The sequence below is a fragment of the Alosa alosa genome, chromosome 1, assembly GCF_017589495.1.
Source record: "Alosa alosa isolate M-15738 ecotype Scorff River chromosome 1, AALO_Geno_1.1, whole genome shotgun sequence".
NCBI classification, from domain to species: domain Eukaryota; kingdom Metazoa; phylum Chordata; class Actinopteri; order Clupeiformes; family Clupeidae; genus Alosa; species Alosa alosa.
This window is the reverse complement of record NC_063189.1, coordinates 29,570,889-29,592,802: the sequence shown is the minus strand read 5'-3', so window position 1 is coordinate 29,592,802 and position 21,914 is coordinate 29,570,889. Positions and strand designations below refer to the sequence as shown.

General features: G+C 44.6%; 1 protein-coding gene across 1 annotated transcript in view; it reads right to left on the bottom strand.

Annotated features, from left to right (window-relative positions):
- Window positions 1-14,282: 14,282 nt before the first annotated feature.
- LOC125293626 (potassium/sodium hyperpolarization-activated cyclic nucleotide-gated channel 2-like) overlaps window positions 14,283-21,914 on the bottom strand; it is a 73,359-nt gene continuing 65,727 nt past the window's right edge. The window contains exons 9-10 of the mRNA XM_048241648.1: window positions 17,207-17,371; window positions 14,283-15,808 (exon numbers count right to left, since the gene is read on the bottom strand). Coding sequence (XP_048097605.1) covers window positions 14,685-15,808; window positions 17,207-17,371 — 1,289 coding nt within the window. The 3' untranslated portion in view covers window positions 14,283-14,684. The remainder of the gene's footprint in view (window positions 15,809-17,206; window positions 17,372-21,914) is intronic.

The following is a 21,914-nucleotide window of genomic DNA, read 5'->3' as shown; positions in this document are numbered from 1 at the left end:
ATATATTACTGTGGGGCTACACATCTTACTGAATGCTTGTTAACAAGTCATTGCCGTGCAAAATATTATTTCAATATGTTTATACATACTTTAGGTTAGGCCACTGCCCATCTAAACAAGTGCCCTTCATGACCTACAGCCCGTCAGTTAACATGGCAAAACTCGACCCCCTACCTGATAGTCCCAAATATATTTACATCTTTCTAAAACTGCTTGACCATGTCTCACTTGCATGAAATATAGTATGGGCCCTATCGTGCACTCAAGCGCAATTTACTTTATACACTGGCACTTCTATCATTCCTATTTTGCATTGAACGCACAGCGGAATTTTCCCTCCACAAACTCAGGTCGTTAAATTAGGAAATTAACTTGCGCTCCTGGGGGCAGTTCAGTGAAAAGAAGAGCGTGTTCCGGCGCAAATGTTCCCTGGTGCTATTTTGCAGATTCAGAAAACAATTCCGCCACTGACCAGGAAAAACCTAGTTTAAAGTCAGTGGCGGTTATTCAGATGCTATTTTAAGGGCGCATGCATGGCCACAAGGGCGCTTGCAGGAATGAATGAATATATGCACACCCATCTACAGACACCCCTGTGCACGCACTGAAACATTCAAAGCATTGATAATATTTGTCTGTTTCCCGGTTTTGTTTGTGTGTTGGTCACCTAAAAAGTAGCCTATATACAACATCCACATGCAATAAGCTTATCTTTACAACAACGCCTAATAACGATCTATTCATTTGGACAACGTTATACAGCCCTATAAAGGCTAAAGTTAGTTTTGTCCCAATTTACAGTTGTTTATGGCTTTAAACATTGTGTTAGCTTTAACATCAGCCTATAATCTTTATTCCATTGTAACGCTAATGTTTTGACAAGCACCACAATTTTTTCCTACTTTGCCCATCTGAAATAACTCCTTTGCTGCCTCCATCCTTTGCTCCCTCCATCCTTTCGTTGTTTTCCAAAACGTTTTATATAATCATGATGGCTTTGAAGTCTTGAGTTAGTGAATTAGCTTAAATCAGTTTATTGTGTGCTGATAACCAGCAACCATAGATAGGTAAAAGAAAGTAGCAAGCCTGCAATTTCTGTAATTGTTGCGTCCGTGTTTACAAACTTTACTTTACAGAAAATATTGTAAATAGCCTACTGTCATGCAGTTAATGGGATACTGTGCAGAGTTGGGAAGTTATAGTAGGTCAACTTGGTGTGAAGACACATAGGAAATTGTCTCTTGTTGTTGAGTTGCCTGATGGTAAGCACAGTGCAGCCGTACACCTGCTTGGGCATAATGTAGTGTGTGCACAAAGCACATACACTTTGTTCCTCTCATATACACTGACGCAGCAGTTCCCATTTCTGCACATCATACATAATTACAAGGAAAAATATGAGGGATCATTGTGGTGTCCATTAAGATGTGGGAAAATAAGCATAAATCCAGCGTACAAGCCATTTCCATGAATCATGAATGTGTTGATGACATAAATGAGGAAATATTAGAGGACTTAAGGAGACGTGATATTGAACTGCATATGCCAATGCCATTTAACCCAAATGCCCAAGCAGCAGCACGGGAGAGGAGAGCTTATCTGACAGAAGAACATTGCAAAAATATCACCATTCATTCATAGTGATTCAGTTAGAGTGTGCCCAAAACATCGGAAAGTAAGTCTTTATGACATTTCTGTATTTACTGTGAACAGCTACTGGCTGCAACAAATCCGCCATCATAATAGCAATCCGCCATGGAACAAGTGTCCAATTGTCCCGGTTCTATCCTATGATATTTAATCTGTTTTTTAATAGCCTATTATTTTAATAAATATTTTCTTTAAAATTTCATTCACAAATTTCCGTCAATGTTACCTCACCAAACGAGCCTGGTGGGTATAACATCTGTCAAGGTGTTCTCCTCTCTTCTTGCGGGACCCTACCACAGCAGCTGTGCCTGTCAGGCATTACAGTTACTTCTTGAATCTATACTATCAACAGATTCATTCTAACCCAATCCCTGCAGGATTTAATATTATAACAACAGATTTTAATTACAATTAGATCCATGATGTATATAATTTTGCTGGCTGGTACAATCAGGGGCAGATTTACTTCCTGATGGAGCATTCAGTGTGTAAAAATAGCATTCAGAGCTTTCTGCTTGATGAGAGCTGTCACTCCAGTCAATTTGCCTCAGTGTTCTCCTCCAAAACTTGAAAAATATCTCACCCTTTGGGTCTACCTTCAAAAAGGTGTCCATTTTAGCTGAGCTAGCCAGCTAGCTAAATAGCAGGAGCACTCGTGGATGTGATGGACTTTACCAGGACTACAATGACAGTTTACATGATAATGAAGGTGTGTTTGAAACCAGCCAATTAGAAAGATTATCATAGAAAAAATATTATGTTATAGCCTCACGAGCCAGACCCACATCAAGATGTAGGGTCTGGGCACTCACCATTCGCAGTGCTCAGTCCGAGGGGCGGGATAAACGGTTGTCTTTCAAATTCCCTCGGCACACAATAGGATAGCACTACTCATGAGTCCCATGCATACTCATGAGTCTCATACGTATTTCCACCAGCGGAGCTAGTTGGCTAGTTGTTCAAACTTTTGGCAACTTAAAAAAAAGCTTAACTCGTGTCACGCTGTTCGCCAACAGCAACATCCATCTTCTTTGTTTTCAAGTAGCAGGGAATTCACGCCAAACCGTCGCAACTCTGCCATCATTTTAAGCCCGCTTACCGACTCTATACAATGTGATTGGCCTGATTGAAGTTTCATTTTTCCAGCTCGCAAGCCAAAGGAGAGTTGCTAGACTTGCCGCTAGGGTGCGTCTAGATTTCTAGACTAATAATGTTCAGATATGCAACAACATTTTTATAATGGTATTTTATAACAACACTCATAATTATGTATATTTTCAGGTATATTTTTATGTTTTATTTATTTTTCCTTCCAACTTTCTGAGGCCCCTTGGGCACCTCCTTGCGGATTAGAATCATGGCCGCCATGTGGACTGCCAATTCTACACAATTTTATACAGATAGTAGGCTATTGCACGATTTTATACAGATAGTAGGCTATTGCACAATTGCGCCATAAAGCAAGATTCTCGGGGGCACGGAACAGCAAAGTTGCAAGGCTGGTTCTCCACACTGGAAATGACATCTACTTAATTAAAAATAAAAAAATGACATCTACTCAGTTAAAAATAAAAAAAAATCAGCTGGAAGGAGAGACCCCCCCTAACCCACACTGCAAATACTTCCTATGTGGTTAGAATTACTGCTAAAATATGATGTAAAATATGATAAGACGTGGTTAACAAGCCATATCCCCACTTCTAACGTTGAGCTGCCCGGCTTCAGTGTAGCTCGTTTGGACAGAGACTTTAAACTTTCTGGCAAAAAGAAGGGCGGTGGACTGGTGCTATATATAAACAATAGATGGTGCAACCCCATACATGTTACAGTTAAGGAAACTGTATGCTGCAAGGATGTGGAGTTATTAGCGGTTAGTCTCCGTCCGTACTACATGCCGAGGGAGTTCTCGCACACCATTGTTGTCTGTGTTTACGTTCCACCGCGAGCTCTCCCGGATACAGCGTGTGACGTCATCCACTCCACAATTGCAAGGCTTCACACACTGATGACACTGAGACACACTGATGCCTTTTTTGTGATCTCTGGTGACTGGCCACACTCACAAATTTCTACCAGTTTGTTGACTGCCCTACAAGGAAAAACAGGACAATAGACCTAATGTATGCAAACGTGAGGGATGCATACAGCGCAAACCCCCTTCACCCACTGGGAAAGTCAGACCACAACCTCATTCATCTCCAGCTAATGTACAAGCCCAAAGTACAGAGGCTACCGGTTGCCACACGCACCTTCAGAAAGTGGACACCTGAACTGGATGAGGCTCTGAGAGACTGCTTCGAGTGCACTGACTGGAGTGTGTTACAGAATGGAGAGGACTTAGAGGAGGTCACACATTGCACAACTGACTACCTGAACTTCTGTATGGACATTGTTGTTCCCACCAGAACTGTACGCTGCTTTCGTAACAACAAGCCTTGGATAACCAGCAATGTCAAGACCCTTCTCGATAGGAAAAAGATGGCGTTCAGAGAGGGGGACATGGCAGAGCTGAGGCGCGTGCAAGGGGAACTCAAAGTCAAGCTGAAAGAGGCTAAGGAGGACTACAGGAAGGTGAAACAGAAGTTGCAGGAAAACAACATGAAGGAGACATGGGACTGCATGAAGACTATCACTGGCCTGAAGAAGAGCAGCAGCTCTGTGGAGGGGGACCTGGACAGGGCGAACCAGCTGAACCACTTCTACAACAGATTTGACTGCCCTGCTCCAGCTCCAATGGCAGTGGTCTGTCCACCACCCCCGGCTGACTCAGACACTGCTCTTGTTTACGTGCCCGCCCTACCCCCACCTCCCAGTCTCCCAGTCTCTCCAGCTCTGCATCCCGGTGACACCCAACGACCTAAGCCACCATCACCTCACACCCTGCCCTCGCCTGACGCCTCCTTGCCTGTGCCTGTTGAGGTGTCCACGACCATGGCAGCCTTGACAGGGACATCAAGGAGGTGGTCATCCCCCAGCCCCCACCCCCCCTCAATACCAGTGCAACACTCACCTCCATCATCACAGGCTATCGTACCCCCACCATCAGTGGATATTGCACCCCTCCCCCACATGGCGATCACGAACAATGAGGTGACAATGACTTCAGTCAACAGCCATCAGACACACAGATCCCAGATGAACCCCCCCCCCCCAATCACCACAGCAGATCAAGTAAGAGTTCAACTAAAGAAACTTTGCCCCAAGAAGGCAGCCGGGCCTGACAGACTGTGTCCAAGGCTACTCAAGGCCTGTGCTGCTGAACTGGGGGAGCCACTGAAGCTCATCTTCAACTTGAGTCTATGTCTCGGACAAGTTCCAACACTGTGGAAGACATCATGTCTCACCCCCTTCCCTAAGAAGCCACACCCTAGCGAGACACTACAGGTGAATAGGGTAAATGTTTTAAATAATAGACATCACCATGAAACTTACACAGTTGATTACTTACACAAGTATGAACAAAAAATGTATTAAAAGTTTTTGAAATTCGAATGTTTAATTATGCAAATTAGGCATTATCTCATTAAATATGCGCACATTTGCATATATTTTCGGTAGATAGATCTGAACATATAAAGCCAGGTACAAAATTATTTTTTCATTTTGTTTACATACAAGATGAAAATAAAATTACAGAGGGATTTCAGGATATCTCCTTTCATTACCTAGGAAATCCGAATATACTGTCCATAGCCTTAAAAAAATCGATTTTTGCCATATATTTTTGATTAAAATGTCACATAAATCAGGCCAGGAATGATTTATTAACAAATCCCTCTGTAAATATCTTCAGAATACTGCTAAGTGTATATCTGGAAAGTTTGGTGTACATAAGTGCTACATAGGCTGAGATGTTTCTACTGGAAAATGAGAAAAACTCAATTTGAGAAAACAGCCTTGGAACACAGCCAAGAGATTCCGTTCTCAGCCTAGACTCGCCTTTGAAATTTCGCGATTGGTTGCGGTTACAAAGGAAGTGTCCATATTTGGATAGCACAACATCATGCAGGAAAAACAGAGCTTTCCAATGGTACTACACATGTCATGTTTTGTATCACGGTCGCGGTAGAGCATGAAACGTTAGAAGACTAACTTTTGGTGAATCATATTGGTGAATTATACAGGCGCGAGTAGACAAAATGTAATGAAATAAACACCTAAATGTGTAAATCGGGCTTTGTTGCTGTAGTAATGTGAAAGACTACATGCTAAGGTAGCAAATTAGCCCAAAATCTCGAAATTGACCAGTGTATGAAAAAACTATGTTTTCACCTGCCGTGTCTCGCCTTAATGACTACAGGCCTGTCGCTCTCATCACATGTGATGAAGACAGCGACTGGTCTTAGGTATGCTCAGACCTCAGATACGCCATGCACTAGACCCGTTACAGTTTGCATACCAGGAGAAAGTGAGCGTGGACGATGCCATCACTTATCTTCTACACAGGACACATTCTCACCCAGACAAGTGCAAGGAAGTGCTGTGAGAATCATGTTCTTTGATTTCTCAAGTGCTTTTAACCCCATCCAACCCCTCAGACTGGGAGACAAGCTCTTGCAGATGGGTGTGGATGCTCACCTGGTAACCTGGATTACAGATTACCTGACCGAGCCACCACAGTTTGTCAGACTGAAGAACTGTCTCTCTGACACTGTGATCAGCAGCACCGGAGCGCTACAGGGAACTGTGCTCTCTCCAGTCCTGTTCACCCTGTACACATCTGACTTCTGCTACAACACCGAGTCATGCCACATGCAGAAGTTTTCTGACGATACTGGAATTGTGGGTTGTATCAGGGACGAGCAGGAGGAGGAGTAAAGGAGCCTGGTGGTGAAGGTGCAAACTCATTCACCTTCAACTCAACACTTCAAAGACCAAGGAGATGGTGGTGGATTTCCGCAGGTCTAAGCCCGCTCTGCTACCAGTCTCCATTGATGGGGTCAATGTGGAGGTGGTAAGCACCTACAAGTATCTGGGTCTCCACCTGGACAATAAACTGGACTGGTCAGCCAACACCGACACACTCTACAAGAAAGGGCAGAGCAGGCTGTACTTCCCGAGGAGGCTGCGGTCCTTCAATGTGTGCAGCAAGCTCCTCAGGATGTTCTACCAGTCTGTTGTTGCCAGCGTCCTCTTCTATGCAGTGGTATGCTGGGGAGGAAGCACAAAGAAGAAGGATGCTGGGCGACTTGACAGGCTGGTAAGGAAAGCTGGCTCTGTAGTGGGATCTGAACTGGAGTGCATCACTTCAATATCTGACAAAAGGTCACTGAACAAACTGATCAACATCTTGGACGATGAGTGTCATCCACTCCACAGCACTATTGTAAAGCAGAAGAGCCTGACTTCGCTCACTGCCTTGCACAACAGACAGACTGAGGAAGTCATTTGTCCCCAGGGCCATTGAACTGTTCAATGCTTCACTTAAGGGAAGAGGAGAGATAGACTCATAGTCTGTCTGCTTCTCCACCCTCTCCATGTTTGGGTACTGTCTGTCCACTAGCCACTTTTTACCACTGTCTTACTGCCTCACTGTTTGCGTGCTATATTAGCACATTATGCATAACCCCTCCCTCCATGCCACAGCCGGATTGTGGCCACACTTATACCTTTTCTATATATATATAGTATGTATAGTTTTTTATATTACCTTGCCTACTCTCTGATATGTCCATATTTATTTTATGCTGGTCTCTAGACTTTATCCTTGCACTGTTGGACTTACTCATTTGCACCATCACCATGACACTTACTCACACAGAGCACCTTACCTTACTATGCACAGAGAATCACAGGCTCAGCCCCTGCCTCAGTCATTGCAAGCGCCTCTTGATTAATCACCCACTATGTGGATACTGTTTTTAGAATTGATTTAGATTAAGTGTTATTTAGTATAATTTGTATTATAGTATATTATTTATCTTCTACTGTTCTTATTGCTTAGTTGTGTTTTTTATATAATATACTTTTAATTACTTTTTTCTGCTGTTAGTGAATGTGTGTGTGATGTCTGTATGCTACTGAGACCTTGAATTTCCCCTTGGGGATCAATAAAGTATCTATCTATCTATCTATTCATCTCTGAATTATGTCTCCAATCCAATCCATGCTAGATTGACACCTTGTTGATTCTCTTTTTTAGGGAGAACTAGAAGGAGCTATTTTGTGCTCTGGAAGCAGAACCATTTTCCTGATGGAAAACTACTAGGTATCCTCTGCATGCAGTTACCCCTCACAGCGTGTGTGTGTGTGTGTGTGTGTGTGTGTGGGTATGACTCATCTCTCTAGTCACGATGACACACCCAGTTCAGTTTCCCTCTAGGACAGCAGTGTGTGTGTGTGTGTGTGTGTGTAGTTTTATGTTTATGTGCATGCTTGAGTGTGTGTGTGGTGTGTGTGTGTGTGTGTGTACTGTATGTTGAGAAGAGTTTATTTAGTATAGGGAGTGTATAGTGTATAGTGTATATGGGTGTTTGTGTGTTTATATTTGTGTAAGGCGAGGGGAGTTGGCTGACTTTTCTATAAAAACCTAAGCTGCTCCGCAGGCACCCTTAATGAGGGCGGAGGATTTTGGGGCGCTGAGTGCAGAGGGGAAGTGTGAGACATGGGAGGCCAGACAGCTACAGCGCTCTTACACCTCCTCCCCATCTGGAGCAAGACCTCCTCCCCATCCTGGACCTCCTCTGCACCACGCCGCCACCACTACCAGGTGTGAACAGGTGGTCCGAGAGGACAGCACGGCCCCTCCTGCATACCTAACGAAGACATCGCGCTTCACACCCTGCTTGTAGGACACACAGCGAGGCGTTCAGAAACACGCTGCGGAGAGGATCAGGTCAGCGCCATGTTTATTACTAATTCTGATGTTTGTTATGAGTTGGATCTTTTAAAACACAAAAACAGGTGCAGTTTCCACCGGGCCTCCAGCCATCTCCTTGCCTGTGGCCTCAGCCAGAATCTGAGCTGATGTCGGCCCACTCTGTGGATAGGCGCCAGGTCAGAACCAGATCAGACCAGGTCCAGATACACTGTATGGGAAAACATCTAGTGTGTGTGTGTTTATGTCTACGTATTAATTGCCCCTTGAGGGGGCAAGGGTTAGGATTCAGCCTGGCCCTGGGTCAAAGGTTAACTAAGGGTCGTGTTAAAGAAAAGACTGTGTGGACACCGATGCAGGGGCTGCACATCACACACAGGAAGCTGATCATGTGGGCCAGGTTTGGCCCTGATCTGGCACACATCAGGTCTAAAGATGGCAGCGCTCTGGGTCGCTGGTGCAGCGTCCATGCAGTGTTTACCTGTCCAGGTAAGAATAATTGTGCTGAAAAGATGTTTGCTCTTTCTTTTTATCTTTTTTATTTATTTTTTCTGTTTTTTATTCATTTTCCTTTTTCAATTTTGCTAACACTAACCATCAGCTATGGTACATATATTGCAATGTAAAAAAAGAACACAGATTTGCATCTTATAGCCACATAACACTAAAATGGACTATGTGGAAACTAGATATACTAGGCACTAAGATAGGTATATACAGTACATTGTGCATTTAGGGGCACACTGTCAATAAATAAACGAATAAACAAATAACTACACAAACAAATTCATAGATAAACAAAACCATCTGACAACACATCACAGAACCAAATAAATAAATAAATAACAAATTAAACAAACAAATACCCTGATACACAAAGACATAAATGAAGGCATTATGCACTGGTAATATGTAGTGCAATAAAAACAACATCAGGAGAGTAGAGGAGAAGTGAAGGTACACTGTCAGTAACTGTCTATCTGCCAATCTGCTCATAAATCGGGCCGTAATCTGAGCTTTACGTTCTCTTTCAAATACTCTGCCCAGAAGACAAGGGCTCAGCACACACACCATACCATACACACAGACACACGATTTCTCCCATTCACACACACACAACCACTGCGTCAGGAGGAACCAAGCCAAGCACACAGCTCTAACCCTTCAACCCTCAGTGTCCAGAAGTTAAGGATCTAAATGACCTCCATCCCTCCAGCAGTCTATAGATCCTAAATGACCTCCACCCTCCAGCAGTCTATAGATCCTAAGTGACCTCCACCCTCCAGCAGTCTATAGATTCTCCAGCAGTCTATAGATCCTAAATGACCTCCACCCTCCAGCAGTCTATAGATCCTAAATTACTTCCATCCCTCCAGAAGTCTATAGATCCTAAATGACCTCCACCCTCCAGCAGTCTATAGATCCTAAATGACCTCCACCCTCCAGCAGTCTATAGATCCTCCAGCAGTCTATAGATCCTAAATGACCTCCATCCCTCCAGCAGTCTATAGATCCTAAATGACTTCCACCCTCCAGCAGTTTATAGGTCCTAATTGACCCGTCAGTGTCCAGTAGCGGTGGAGACGTATGACATTGCAGCAAACCAACCTAGCCAGCGTGTCTTTGTCTTCGGTTGACTTGAGAGATGGCGGCCTGTCTCGGGGGAGTAGAGGGCAGTAAGGATGTGTCCAGCCGCAAGAGAGCCCTAACGAAGCTGCGGAGCATGCCTGCTTTTAGCACTCTCCCCTCTAGGGCCCAGACACAGAGAGCGAGAAGGAGGGGGAGAGAGAGGGAGAGGGCTTTCTGCATCAGTGCACTGACAGCATGCCCAAATGGACCCAGCTCCATCAACACAAACAGTGTGACTGGTTTCTGCAGGTTTCCAAAAGTTGGACTCCAAGCCACAGATGAGGACCAGAGGAGCCTGCTACATGGCTCAGCTGTGGCTCTCTGGGATGAGTCATAAGTCACACACACACACACACACTCAGAGAAGTTCACTCATGCCACAATCCTGTGCTTACTCTATGCTCCTACAAATGCTTCACTCCTGACGCATGAGCATATGACACTATATCTATCCATATGAGCATCATACTATATATCCATATGAAGCCCTCACTATCCCCCACTTATTGACTCAGGAAAGACCAATCAGATTTCTACTGGCCAACGTTGCTGGAAGATTATCTTTTCATTGTTTGAACCGGGGGGGAGAGAGAGAGAGAGAGAGAGAGAGAGAGAGAGAGAGAGAGAGATCAAGGCAAAACTTGGGCAAACAAGAACCAGTGAGGTCCCGATCTAGGCTGTATCAGGAAACAATCCGATCCAAGTCTGGGGCAAATCAGGGACCAATTAGATCCAGGTCCATTGTAGAGCGAGTGAGTTAGTACTCCTTGATTCAGTGTAGGTTAGGAAACGTAGGACAACAAAGATAAAACTAGTCTGAAGTGCAATGTTAAATGGGCATTGATATGTAAGTGGTATGTTTTACTAAAATAACTGAACAGCTTCAACAGCTTCAACTTGCTGTGGCTGCAGCAAGAGTTTTACTGGTGCTCCTATCTGTGTGTGAGTGTGTGTGTGTGTGTGTGTGTGTGTGTGTGTGTGCCTGTACAAGTTAAATGCCATTTGGTCTACACTTATCAATGTAAATTCTCCTTTTCAAACAGAGATAGGCCAAAATCAATATGAATCAATACCTCCAATCCCAATACTCCAACTGACTGTTACCTAACTGTAATTTAATCAACGGAAGAGAACGTTTAACAAAGGCCAACCCACAAACCTCATCCATCAGTCCAACACACACACAGACACAGACACACACACACATTATTTCGCTACGGATCAATCAAGGCTGACCACAGCTAAGATAGAAACATTGCTCTTGTCACGCTTAGGTGAAGCTGCCTGTACCTGTTCCAAACACACACACACACACACACACACACACACGTGAATCAGAACGTCTTCCTGCAGGTCAGACAGGGTTTGGTGTCCACAGAGGGACAGATGTACTAAGGAAGCATAATCAGCACTTTGTCAGTCCACATAAAAACACACGCTGTGCCTTGTCATTTTATGTGGAATTTACGAAGCATTCACTTCAGACTGCGCTTGTCACTGCCATCCAACTGTAATTTGCAGTGGCCACACGGTATCATTCAATCAATGGCATAGTTTAATAGAGTCAACTGATGACAATATTAAAAGGAGTCAAAACTTTAGAGATCATGAAATAATCAGCAGAAATACATGATAACAGGATGTCAACAAACAGCAAGATAATGCAGGGCAGTAATTCTACTCCACTTATAAAAACACTATATGTGCAAATAGGCTATGACAAATGTAATAGTCTAGCAAGCATAGGGAAGTGGATGATGTTAAAAACGCGAAGGTAAGCATTAAAGGCAAACAAAAGTAGAAGTTGCTTTCAACGGTTCATAGAAACAGAACTGGTGCTCTGAATACTGGTTCTGTTGTTTCTGAAAGTTTATCCATTGATGCATTTAACCGCAATCTGGATTTCACCTGCTTAAAAAAAGGCAGGATTTTTTCACTGCAAAAGAGGCGTTTCCTGCTTTCATCCATTTGCCACAATACCTAATCAACTGTTCTTAACACTTCTACTCCCTTCTATGTTTCTGCTCAGTACTCCCACTTTTCCCTCAGCCTTCCTATAAAATAACATCTGCATGAGTGAGAAAAATGCAGCTTGCCTTTCAGCTGTCCTTTGGTTGGCAGACTGCGCTTTTGATTATGTGCGATCTGTTCATCCATATGATGCCATGTTTTATGGCACATATAGCAACAAAATAACGCCTGAAACAGGCGCTGGTGCCTTGGTACATCTGCTCCTGATATTCTGTGCTTCAGGCCGACTGTAAGCGCACACACACTAACACACAACACACACACACTCAAACAAACACAGCCTTTTTAACACTAAAACAACTCAAATTCAAACTAAAACAAATAAAGAAAGCTGGTTGTCAATTCGGTAGTCACCAGACTCCCCTGGTAGCCCACAGCCTAACCTCAGGTTGGCGAGAGCCCACCCTGGTCTCGTCTATATACATGGCAGTTTGATGGAGCTGAACACGCATATCACAGATATCTGTATAGGAAGGCTTACAGTCAGCACAAACACATCAACACACACAAGCATCCCAGTCAAAAGTATTATTATCATTATTATTATTATTGTCATTATTCTTATTATTAACATTGTTGTTATTGTTATTATAATCATAATTATTGTGTTTTTTCCCATTGAGACTCCTTTTCTCTCTTTCTCCACACAAAACATGATCATCAAAAGAGTCAGTTTCAACAAACGTCTACAACAGCATATTTACAATATCGATTCGATTTCAAGTGGAAAAAATTGCAGCAGTCAACAAGAAATAAACAACTACATTCTGTAATGGTGCCGTGTCTTGGAAACAGCTGAATGGTGCTTACCTTCCCACCTGTGTGTGTGTGTGTGTGTATGTGTGTGTGATGCCTTCGACTAGCTGGATTTGGATTTGGCCTCTAATTGGGAAGTCATTAGCTATCGACAGCGATTCACACACTGCTGTTACTCAAGCAGAGTGTGTGTGTGTGTGTGAGAAAATGCAGCACAATTACAGGAATGCGGAGGACTTCCTGTGTGTTCTTGTGTTGACAGATTGTGTGTGTGTGTGTGTTTTGTGAACTTTTGAAAGCAGTTTGCACAAATTGCACAGGCTGTTTTCCATCATAGAGACCCCCAAACAGCCAAAGGTATTTCAACAGAGAAAACCGACTCGTTTTCCAGCGAGATGGCTGAACGCTGCTCTTAGAGTCCCCCAACCCCCCCCCTGCTGCTGTTGGGACCCGTGGGACGCTGGCTCGGGACCATTCGCCTGCTTCCAAAGACATGCTCAGTGCAACAGAGAAGCAGTGGGATATTGCCTTTGCAATTGTCATCAAATCAAACAGCCCAACACAGCAACACTCAAATACACACAAGCAGTACAGTGACCTCAAAAAACAGTGGGCACACAAACACACACACATTCTTACACACACACACACACACACACACACACACACACACACACACACACACACACACAAACACACACACACACACACACACACTTACACACACCAACATGCTCTGACAAACCCACAAACAAAAACACTCGGACACACACCCACACCCAAAGACAAACCATAAATATGGCTTCTAAACTTGGGGTCAAGGCAGTTACATAAACAGCAGTTTCTTTTGTATTAGACCAGTTGACACAGACACAACCAAACTTTGTGTTCAAGCTCAACTTTGGTTTGGAGTAGATATACAATGAGGATATTTCTTTTTTTCTCCATTGCTAGTTATTTTTTTCCTTTTTTTCCCTTAGACTTATTTACATACAGTATATATCGATTTAAGATCGACCAGCGGTCTATAACACTATTTTTCATTTATATTTTTCAACAATATGAATAACAATTAATTAGTTTTGCTACAATAGCTTATACAGAAAAATGGACACTTAAAAGACACATTTGCAAAGCATAAAATTTTCATCATTGTCATTTGATGCAAGTCCCTGATATTCCCTTGCCTCCGGCTAGATTGCATGGTATGTGTTCTACTGATATACAACGGCAGCGTTATAAATACAGTATTTTCTTGTTTCCCCATATACTTTACAGTTAGGACAACAATATAGAAGGGGTTTAAAAGCAAGGTGGAATAGGACTACACCGGTGGAGACACACGCGTGCGCCACAGACACACACACACACACCAAGACGCGCCGCAATAATAACACACACTCACAAACACACTCACACATAAACTCACAAGCACACACTTCTATTAATAGTATAGAGGTTTGTATTATTTAGTAGCATGTCTAGCAGTCATCCGCCCCCTCTCAGGGTTTCCACGGCAATACAGTCTCTGGTAGAACAGCATCCCTTATTGTCAGAGACGTCAGTGCGCTCCCATAGTCCTCAGGGCCAGACCACCACCCCACAGGGGCAGAGGTGGAACCCCATTGTGATTCACAAAGGTGGCACCGTGGCAACGGAACTCTGCTGCTGCAGCTGGGGAGGTGTGTGGGGTGCGCTGCAATGCGGTGCGCGTCTGTGTTTACGTCTGGTCAGGGGAAACCCAGACTGTGGCCGGCTTTGGGGCGTCCGTAGGCTGGGGTGAGGGTGTGGGTCTTAGGGGTCAGAGGTTAGAGGAGAGGCGCGACCTGGCCGCGTCCATCTCCGGGAGGCTGACTATGGAGTCCTTCTTGCGCAGCTTGGTGTCCTTTTGGCCAGAGGCGGACGTGGAGGCCGAGAGGGTGGGGGTGGGGGTGCTGGGGGTAGGTCCAGGGGTTGGGGCAGGGGCAGGTCCTGTGGTTGGGGTGGGAGAGGTGAAGGTTCCGGACGCTGAGGCACCCATGCGCTGGGGCAGGGCACTCCTGATGACCCCCGAGGGGCCGGGCACGGCCGACAGCGTCTGGGGGGGCCGCAGGGGGGAGCCGATGGAGCTGGAGGAGACACGGGCGGAGGGAGGTGGACTGGGCCCAGCGAGCGGGGCCCCTGGCCCTCTTGGACCAGCCGCCGTACCCCCCCCGGGGCCCGTCTCCTGGGGCAACGAGGGCTGCGAGGCGGACAGTGCGCGGACGTTCTGGCTCAGTCCGGCCGCCTGCAGCGAATGGGTGCTCTTGTGCGCTGCGCTGCGCTGGGTGGGGCTGCCTGCCCCCCCGACCCCCCCAAGGGTGGCCTGCACCAGGGACAGCTGCGAGCCCGAGGGGACGCCGGCCAGCGGGCTGGACACTGAGCCGCCCGAGGAGGCGGCGGCGGCGGCCGCAGCAGCAGCTGCAGCGGCATACTGGAAGGTCCGAGCGCTGGTAGCGGCCAGTGGGCTCTGCACGGGCGGCGAAGAGAGCGCAGATGCGAAGGCGCCGACACCTGGAGGCTGACCCTGCAGCGGGGACAGTGCCACCGGGCTGGACAGGTTCTGGACCACTTGGAAACGCCGCACCATGCGGGGCGACTGCAGCGTGCCAGCCGAGGGCCCCACCAGTGGACTGGCCATCTGCGGGCAGAAGCTCATGGCGACTGCCTGCTGGAGCGTGGCGATGGCCGAGCTGCCCGCCGCCCCGCCGGACGTTCCTGGCGCGGCCCACAGTCCTCCGATGGACGGCGTCATGGACATGGCACGTGGCCGGCGAAGGTCCACCAGCTTGACCATCTCGCGGTCATACTTGACGATCTCCTGGATCATCTCATTCTCGTGGTTGTTGAAGGCGCCGGTGTTGAGGTCATTCTGCACCTTGTGGATCAGGATGGAGTTCTTTTTGCCTGCAGGGGGGAAGGAACCGCCACAGATGAAGAGGAACGTGTAAGAACAGGGGAGACTCAAGTTATAGGCGACAAGAATGCAGACAGTGGAGCAGCCGTGGCCTGGACTGGTTAGTGCTTCGGACTTGTAACCGGAGGGTTGCCGGTTCGAACCCCGATCAATAGGAACGGCTGAAGAGCCCTTGAGCAACCCCTCACTGCTCCCCTGTAGCAGGCAGCTCACTGCGTCGGGATTAGTGTGTGCTTCACTTCACTATGTGCTGAGTGTGTTTCACTAACTCACGGATTGGGATAAATGCAGAGACCAAATTTCCCTCACGGGATCAAAAGAGTATATATACTTATACTTTTACTTATAGACGACAAGTGTCTAGGAATGTAACGGTATGAAAATTTAACCTCACGGACCAAAATGATTACGGTTTTCGGTATTATCACGGTATTTCTAAAAGTGTGTTCAATATGTTCAGAAAGCACTGATAGGCCTACACAAGCTGAAATAGTTTCAAAAAGTGTCCCGTTCACTTTTTTCCTTCATGTTTAATTAGCTATGTGCTTATAGCTTAACTTACCCTACCATAACTTGGAGTTTGCTATTTCTATTATTTGAATGCAATGAGTGAGACCAAAGTAAGCGTTCAAAATAAGACTTTAGGCTACTGTATTCTCCTGATAACGTGAGTGGAATAGATTTAATGTGGACGCAAACATAAAAAGACGCAGAGTGGCTACATGATACAGTGCACATTTTGCGGTGAAAAAGTTCAGCCTTTTAAAATCAGGTGTAGCCTAATCCGAATCGTAGTTAAAACCATCAATTAGACAACAGAATCAGTAGAGTACCAGTTTTGTTCCATTGTACCAGGCCTACTGTATGTCAAAAGCAGGCTCGGATGAAGCTGGGAAGGATTAAACACACGGTTTCCACACCGCGGTAATCAACAGTGATAATCATGATGTTTGAAATAAAAACGGTAATTATTATCGTCAACATTTTTATCACGGTTTACTATTATACCGGTAATCGTTACATCCCTACAAGTGTCACTCAAAAATGTGAGGAACTCATGATGTAAAAGAGACAATGTGTATGTCTACTAGGGTGTCGCGTATATCCAAAAATGTAAATGTTGTGAATACTGATGTTGTGAATACTCTGATAGACAGCACTTTTGTGTTGCTGAGTGGACTATAAATTAGCCTTCACACACGCTCCAGCTTCAGGATATGGAGTCATCAGCCAAGAAGGCACGCTTATTATGTAATATTAACTAATGAATGTTCCACTGATTGATTGAGCAGTAATTGTGTAGTATAATGCTGGCATGCTCTGATATGACGACTGGCTGCGCAGCACGCTGTGTTAGCTGGAGAGCTCTGCTGCAGTGTGTACAGTACCTAGGCGGTCCAGTCTGTCCACGGCCACGGTCTCAAAGGCGCGTCTCATCATGGGGTACTCCTCCAGCACCTCGTTGAAGTGGTCAACGGAGAGCGAGTAGAGGCGGCAGTACGTCTCCGCCCGCACACTCGCCGTCCGTCTCCCGCGCGTCAGCAGGCATATCTCTGTAGGGGGAGAACACAGATCAACAGATCAACGCACGCACGCACGCACACTACTGAGCAACTGCACACACACACTACTGAGTACCCACACACACATATTACTGAGAACACACACGCACACATATTACTGAGCGCGCACGCACACACACACGCACACATATTACTGAGCGCACACACACACATTGCTGAACACACACACACACACACACACACATATTACTGAGCACACACACACACACACACATTACTGAGCACACACACATATTGCTGAAGACACACACACACACATTACTGAGCACACACACACACACACACACACACACATTACTGAGCGCCCACAGACACACACTACTGAGTACACCCGCACACACCCATTACTGAATAGCAATATTACTGTACATAATAGCAATTCAACAGTGGTGGGGGTCACGACTCTATACTGTAAAACATAACAGCTGTCCTTACTTAACATGTTTAGTAAAGTACACTGTAAAACATAACAGCTATCCTTACTTAACATGTTGAGGAAGTCAGTTTTTGGGCTCTATCTTGCACACCAGCGCAATTGACTTTGTATACTTTCGGCTTTTGTCTTTCCTATTTTGCAGTCAGCGATATTGGAATTTTCCCTCCACAGGTACATGTATACACGGGCGCTTTCAGCGAAAAGAGGGGAAAGGCCCGCCAAACGGTCCCTGTTGATATTTTGCAGTTTCAGAAAACAATTCCACCACAGACCAGGAACCTCCTGGTCTAAAGTCAGTGGCTAAATTCAGATGCTATTTTAAGGGCATGCATGGCCACAGGCCTGCAGAAATGAATGCTATGCACACCGATCTACAGACACCCTGTGCACAGATGAAAACATTCAAAGCCTTGATAATATTTGTCCGTTTCCCGGCTTTGTTCGTGCATTGGTCAACTAAAAATTTAGTAGCCTATATAGTACATCTACATCAGTGTTTCTCAAACTTTTTCAGACCAAGGACCACTTAACCAGTAAAAAAAACCTATGGACCACCTAGCTAATAGACACAATAGGCCTATTCACTGAACCACCTTGTTTATTGTCTTTGCACCTTGCTTATTATGTCAGAGGATTCATATGATTTAAATTGGCATAGCTTACATAGGCAGTGTTGCAGAACAGTTTGGATTTACATACAAGTTGATTCAATATGGCAAACAACTAATCTATATTATTTTTTACCAGGTCTGCTGGCGGACCACTTGGGATAGCTTGCGGACCACCAGTGGTCCCCGGACCACACTTTGAGAAACACAGATCTACATGCAATATCTTTACAACAACAACGCCTAATTACGACCTGTTCACTCCATCCTTTCGTTGTTTTCAAAAAACGTTTTAGATCCAGGATGGCCTTGAAGTCTTGAGTTTGTGAATTTGCTTAAATAAGGTTATTATGTGCTGTTAACCAGCAACCCATAGACAGCAAAAGAAAGCAGCAAGTAGCCTTGGCTACAATTTCTGTAGTTGCTGCGTCCATTCATTGTTATTCTCTCTCCTGCTCAAACAAAAGTTGTGCGTGCATTAAGTTGATGATAACGTGTTTACAAACTCTACTTTACATAAAATAAATATTGTAAATAGCCTACTGTCATGCAGTTAATGGGATACTGTGCAGAGTTGGAAAGTTAGGTCAACTTGGAAACTGTTTCTCGTTGTTGAGTTGCCTGTTGGTAAGGTACAGCCGTAGCTTACACCTGCAGGAGCGCTTGCTTGGGCGCCTGTGTTGCGCAATGCACTTTGCTCCTCTCATCTACAGTATGCGACGCAGTTCCCATTTCTCCAAACCATACATAATTACAAGGACAAATATTGCTAGACGAGGGAAATCAGTGTGGTGTCCGATGTGAAAAAACAGGTATAAATCTAGCGAACACATTTCCACGAATCACGGATGTGTTGATGACATAAATTAGGAAATATTAGAGGACTTAATGAGACGTGATGTTGAACTGCATGCCTGCAAACCTTTTTGCTCAAGGGCCAATTTGAGTTTTGTAAATTGGCCGGCGGGCCGCACAACAATCCCCCCCCCTCCCCCGACACACATAAAAAAATACATTTTTTATAGCCTATAATTTAGTATGAAAAGTATTTATTTTAAAATATTAATTGCTTAAAAAATACTGCTAATTTGATGCTGTTTAACAAATGTATAAATTGTGTCTTTAATTCACGTTTATTTCTCAATGATCTTCTGCCTGCTCCGCTATGGCTAGTGCTGTACCTACGGCTGTGCCCTCTCACAGTTTTTAAATGGTCCGTAGTGGGAACTACTGTTGCCTTCATGATTTCCTTTTAAAAGTTTCTTATAAGGAGGAGATATCAATTATCAACAATGACAAGCCAGCTGGAACCTGCCACTCTCCCGCTCATGAGTGCCAACGCGTTCCCAATCAAATGGATCGTATAATGTTCACGTTAGATCTGCTGCAAAGGAGATAACTAAGATTAGGCCTATCATCTTTATTTAACATGATGTTTTGACATTGACATTGCTAACCAGCTAACCAACGTCGTCTATTGCAGGAAAAAAATAACGAACAGCCTGATAACCAAATTAAATGCTCGGCGGTGCCAGATGAAAGTGCTTGGCGGGCCGAATCCGGCCTGCGGGCCGCAGTTTGCCCACCCTTGGTCTATAGTGAGGTAATGTTAGATTACATTGCAAAAATATCACCATGCATTCATAACCTCGTGATTCAGTGAGAGTGATCCCAAAACATCGGAAAGTGACATTTCTGTATTACATTTTGTCAAGAGGAAAAATCAATAGCAAACTGTTCCCAACTGACTATAGCGCTGTGAACCGTTCCTGGCTGCGCCTGGCAAATCCGTCATCATAATAGCAATCCACTATGGAACAAGCGTGCCTGTTGTTAAAGGGAATGTGAGATGAAGCTCTGATTGGTTTATTGCACGTTAAGACCAAACCACACCCATGAGTAATGTAGCTACTACAGACCACCCCATTTTAGATTTGCGTCAGGCGCAACAGTCATTATCCCGCCGGTAAAATAGAAACAGCGCCCAAGATCCGCCCACAATGAGATTTGCGCAAAGTCAATTGCGCTAAAGTGCAAGATAGAGCCCTTTGTCTTTTGATGAGATTACTTGCTTAAAATGAGTCATTTAATGTTGAGGTGGAAAAGTAAACATGCTCATTTAAATTATGTAAACTATACATGAATTGCTGATGTTTGTGCTACACTGTAAGGCTAGTTAGTTAACCTTACTTGACCTGTTAGTTAACCTTATATTTATGGTTATGGTTATGGGACTTTGCAGACGCCTTTGTCCAAAGCGACACACAAATACTGTACAAAAAACAACATAATATTTAAAATATAACAGGGAACAGATTAGAATGTTGGTCAAACTATAATAAGGAGAATAGCAATAATAAACAACAATGTCAATGCAACAAATAGCCTAATAAAATAAGCAATGAAAATGAGGGGAAAAGCATTTTAAATAGCATGCAAACCGATTGCCTTGAAATTACAGACTAATCTGGAATAGGAATGGCAAGTTGTGCAAACAGATGCTTACTTAGTACACTTACAGTAAGAATTCCTATTCCACTTAACTATAAGCCTGGAAATCTACACACACCCTAGCGGCAGCAAATGTAATTTGCAGCCAGGGTAGTCAACTCTCTGTTGGCTTGCGAGCTGGAAAAATCAACCTTCGATCAGGCCATCATCACATTGTGTATAGAGTCGGTGGGCGGGCTTAACATAATGATGGCAGAGTTGTGACGGTTCCGTGTGAATTCCCTAATTCACACACTGACATTACGTGTTCAGTTCATTAGTTTGCAAGCAATATCCATTAGCTGTGAATACATTTTTTCCATTTGTTTCACATAATTAATCCAATGGAGTATGGACTCTTTGAATGAGAACTGAGTTAAATGTTTTGTAAAAGGATGTGAAAAATGAGTTAAACCAATGAAAATGTGTTAAATCATTTGCAAGAGATGACTTCTGCTGTGCTAAAAAGGTGAAGCTCAAGATCAAGTGGATCCCAATTTCATTAGGTGCATCAAAGCAATCGAGAAAAACTGTAAATACAAGACAGTATTGAAGTTGTGCTAACATGAAGTAGTGCTCCCGGTCATTCACATGCACCATACATCACTGTCTCGGTTCATAGCACATCCCACAGTCGGGGAGCCACTCAGTATTTTCCCATCTAATCTAGGCCAGCACAACATCACAGAGGGCTCTGTAGTTCCCCATCTAATAATAATCTAATAGATGCACACATTCGTCATCAAAGGCAACTCTATGGAGAGAGCCTATGAGAGATGTACGGTATGCATCTATCATGGTAACCCTATGATGGAGAGGGTATACGTAGAGATATAGATCCACTATTTGAGGGGACATTACGATGAGCAATGGTTTATATAGATGAATCCCTAGGTGGAGACTGTTTTATGATCATACTGTGTTCGGGACGAAATACACATATTGTTACAGGCAGGCCTGATGTATAAATCCCTATGTG